Source organism: Trachymyrmex septentrionalis, unplaced genomic scaffold, assembly GCF_001594115.1.
Source record: "Trachymyrmex septentrionalis isolate Tsep2-gDNA-1 unplaced genomic scaffold, Tsep1.0 scaffold139, whole genome shotgun sequence".
Taxonomy (NCBI): domain Eukaryota; kingdom Metazoa; phylum Arthropoda; class Insecta; order Hymenoptera; family Formicidae; genus Trachymyrmex; species Trachymyrmex septentrionalis.
In genome coordinates this window covers 113259-117692 of record NW_017304533.1, presented here as the reverse complement: position 1 = coordinate 117692, position 4434 = coordinate 113259, and the positions used below count along the sequence as shown (strand labels likewise).

Here is a 4434-nt window from a genome sequence, read left to right as displayed (position 1 = left end):
AAATTCACTCTGAAATATTTAAATACTAAATTCTGTTTTGAAAAAAAATAAGTTTATTTCTTTTAATTTTCGACGACGATTTAATACAAATTGTAATTATTTAAGTACCTAAAACCCAGTTCGCATATAGGTAAAAATGTAAAATTTGACATCGAGAATAAATTTATCCTATGTTTAGTTAATTTTAGTTTATTTGGTCCCTTATTGTTGATGAGTTATAAGGACAATTCAATAAAAATGCAAGTCATAGAAAAGAAAACTTATTTTTATATATGATATTGTCCCACTAGATATTGTCAACAGATTCTCTTTGTGTCCTGAGAGTTACAATATCTATTTTAATATTAATTTTAATATTATAACAACTTTTTAGCTATTAATAGTTTATAAAAATGTAATAAATATATGTGAATTATCAAGATATAAAACAGTATAAAAATATATAATGTACAATAAATAAAATGTACTTAAAAATTAAATGTTTCAGGAATTTATTTACTTATTTGATCCAACTTCTCCCTGACATTTGTGATTGAATCCAGTAAATCTGATTCTAGTCTGTTATCACGTTTGCTCTCATGGATAATCTCTGCCACGTTCACTCCTATTTTTTGAACTTTCTTGGACAATGTTTGATTTGCAGCATTGACTACTGTACACAGGTGTCCGTTTTCCTTCGTAAGTTCCTTGATCACCTCCAGCTCTTTCTTTCTGAAAGTTAAAAAATCAACCCAACTGCAATCCAACTGTCATCGTAACTGATCATTATCAATTTCACAAAAAGTAACTATAAAAATTTTACATTTTCAGACTAACGCCATGGATGGAAATTAATGTCTCCTGGATTTGTATCTCAACAGATGGATTCGTATTATTAGTTTCCATATTGTGATCAAGCCTTAGTGCTGTGTTTATAGAAGTTATTCATGTATTCACTGGGTTATATTGTGAAAAATGGGCTTACTCACCGATATCGATGAAATTAGGCTCATTCGATACGTTTTTACACAAAATGAATGAATCTGGCAAAAAAAAAGTGTCGCTCTGCTCCGCGAATCGAGATATTAAGCGTTAAAGTTGACGACTATTCAGGTTAGGAACTCTGTCACAGCAATAGGTCTGTTCGATTCGCTTACATTAGGTTTGTTCGCGTCGCACGCTCCAACATGCCCAATACGCTCCAATCTTTGACTATATAACTATGGATTGCTAGTTACCCCCCCCCCCCATTCTTCCTATCTTTTCCGTAAGATAGAGACTTGCACAGCAAACATTACGCGTGCCTCTACCAGTGAAATGGCAAAAAATCGAAATACAGTCACGTTATTATAATAAAACAGAAAGAAAGAGAGAGATGGAATATGACACATGTTGCATTATTAGGTTTAGTAAAGTACAGAACCAAAATAAAATATGCATATATAAATTTAACATGCAACAGTAAAATATAGATAACAAGTGTTAATAAACATCTATATATTATTTAATAATTATATAAATATAATTGTAATGTTCAATAGCTATACAAATAATGTTATATTATTGACCGCTAAAAATTACAGCTTTTGTTAACGTGCGTCTCAAAAGATTTTTTTGTTTAGATATTGTGGTGCATTTCTCTTCACAAAATAATTTTATTTCGAAAAAAATGTTATTAATTTCTTTCTTTTCTTTGATTTTCTTCTTCTTCTAATTTTATATGGCACTCAAAATGGCCATCAAAATGACGATTTCGGCCAAATTCGGGTAGTAACTTCTTTTCTTTGATTTATGAAATTAAAATATATATCAAGTATTGAATTGGTAAACTTAGATTTGTACTGTATGTGAATTAACGATATATCATCGAAGTATTGAGATTCGCTATTTCACTGGCGGGAGCACTTTTCATGTTGGTACGACGTGAGAAAGCCAAGTCTAGCAGTCCATATAATCAAAGACGCCAATACGTTCGCGTTCCTGGAATCAATATGGTGACTAGATATTCACGTCGCGTTATGGCTCTTGCACACCAGCACGATGCTACAGTATATACAGTAGCGCAACTCTCTGGTCGGCCTTTGATGTTAGTGTTGGTCAAAATGGAGTGCGCATGCGTGAAATAAGTCAGTTACCTAGCATTGCCATGGTTATCTAAATTTTTTTCTCTTTTCATCCTTTTTTTACTCTGTCAAAATTTCTTGCAAAACTCACTAGATTTATTCGCATTGCAATCCAACGAATTTGTTGAAGTGAATAAGTAATGTTGTAGGAAATATTAGAACATGCGACGCGAATAAACCTAATATTGCAATGAAATAATTTAAACTTTATGAAAATTAATAAAAATAAATTGTAAATATATTGAAAAATAAAGAAAAAATATAGAAAAATTAGGAAAAATATTAAATTAGTTTAAAAATGTATATTTGTATAAAGAAATATTATCTAATTATATATCTATGAAAATATTATGAGAAAGCAATATAAAAGAAATTTATATACATATATGTTTAAAAAATAAGTTTAAAATGCAATAAATAAAAAGAAATCCTTTTTACTTGATTTTCTGTGTTACTTTTTATAAAAAAATACTTTTTCACAAAAATTAGACCAAGTTCTCGAGATTTCTCACACAACATTTCACCAAATGAACAATACACGTAATATTTTCTTCTAAATTTCTACTTTGAACCATGTATGCTGAAAAACAAATGTTTAAGTGAAGCATTGAAACGCTTATTTAAATAGAAACAGAAAAAGAGAGAGAGCAATAAAAAAAGGAGAAAAAGAGACGGGGCAACTTACTTATTTTACGCATGCGCACTCCATTTTGACCAACATAAAATCAAGAGAGTTGCGCTACTATATATATATAATGTGACAATGCGCGACACGCGATACGCAACCTGGATGTCGCGCGTCGCGTATCGTGGTGACCTCACTCGAATTGATCTTCTGTTCTTTTTGGCCGAACTTTTGCACTAGTTTATTTTTCTTCCTTTTTTCTCCAGCATCTGAATATATCCAGCAAAGAATATATCATTGGATGCATCCAGAAGCGCTCAGTGAATGGTCGTGCTTCTAGATGCACCTAATAGCAGCGAGCGTTCAGGGTGCAATTACATGGAGCGTGATACGCGGTACAGTAACTAATAGCAACTAACTAGGCAACTAAGAAACCGCGTATCACGTATCGCCTATTTCTTTCGCTGATATTATATGGAGCACGGTTTGGGCGCGGTTTGCGGCACGGGCTAACAAACTCACATTACTATACACTACTATACACTTTTTAATGGAATTAATTGATTCAAACGCAATTATTAGTAAATCTGTTAAAAAAATAAAAGTATCGATAAAGTGTGCATAAAATTAAGTTAATATATTTAAAAAAAATTTAATGTGAGTTTGTCACTAGCCCGTGTGTAAACTGTAACCATGTAATATCAGCGAAAGAAATAGGCGGTATGTACGCCAGAGCCTTCCAAATGATATCAAAGAAGAATATCAAGCGTCCATTTTGATCACGTGATCCTTTTGGTCACTGAAACAGCCGGTTAAGGCCATGGCAAACAAAAAACTTAAGCAGTAAGATGTAAGCAGTAAAGAAATTAACATATTGGATTGGCTACTGTTTATGTTATGGCTTTACGGATTCTTCTGTAATTGGTCAATTCGCTTACTGCTTACGTTTTACCGCTTAAGTTTTTTTATGTACTATAGCCCTTAGGGCTGCCGCACACAAAATTTCGTAACAGTATGCGTAAAGTGTAAACTTAAGCCGATGAACCAATCAGAATACTGTTTTAGATTACGTAATTTAATGAAAATAGAAATATATATATATATATATATAAAACAGTAAACCCATTGATCAATACTATTTTAATTTGGTCAACATAAGAGCAAATCAGGAGCTTTCAGGTACTCATGCGCACTTACGTTTAGTGTCTTTTAGTGAGATGCATATGCCAGCGAGATCATTGTGTGGGGTTGTATTTGAAAGATTACTTTGGAAGATTATAAAATCGCGTAACTATAAAATGTGCAAAGCATCAACATGAAATGCTGTGTGCCTGGATGTGGGCGAAAGAAGTAAAAAAAGCATTTAATTTCATAAGTAAAAATTTTTGTATTAATTCCTGCACATATATGTGTTAACGATGTAGAATATGAAAAATGTTATTAAGTGTTATTAATGTTATTTTATTGAATGTATTAATAAAATTAAAGTGACATTATTTTTGCTTACGTACCATTCATGTCCATATAAATTTCCATACATCGATTGATAAATATATTGATTGCAACCAATTTATATTGATTGTAACCAATCTATGTTTAATATCTCTTTTTTGTGTAAATTCAGAGAACTTAGAGGAGGTGAATGAAGTCCCATGGTCTGATACCAAAGTATTAGGGTCGCCAAAGACATTAAAAATCGGAATTATA

At 31.6% G+C, this 4434-nt stretch overlaps 1 protein-coding gene across 1 annotated transcript; it reads right to left on the bottom strand.

Moving 5' to 3' along the window:
• Nucleotides 1-491: 491 nt before the first annotated feature.
• Nucleotides 492-1056, bottom strand: LOC108745361 (the record flags this gene model as incomplete). Its single annotated transcript, XM_018481483.1, has 3 exons — nt 492-711; nt 803-905; nt 969-1056. Coding segments are annotated over 3 exons (411 nt in total), but the record flags the coding sequence as incomplete, so codon positions are not given.
• Nucleotides 1057-4434: the final 3378 nt, after the last annotated feature.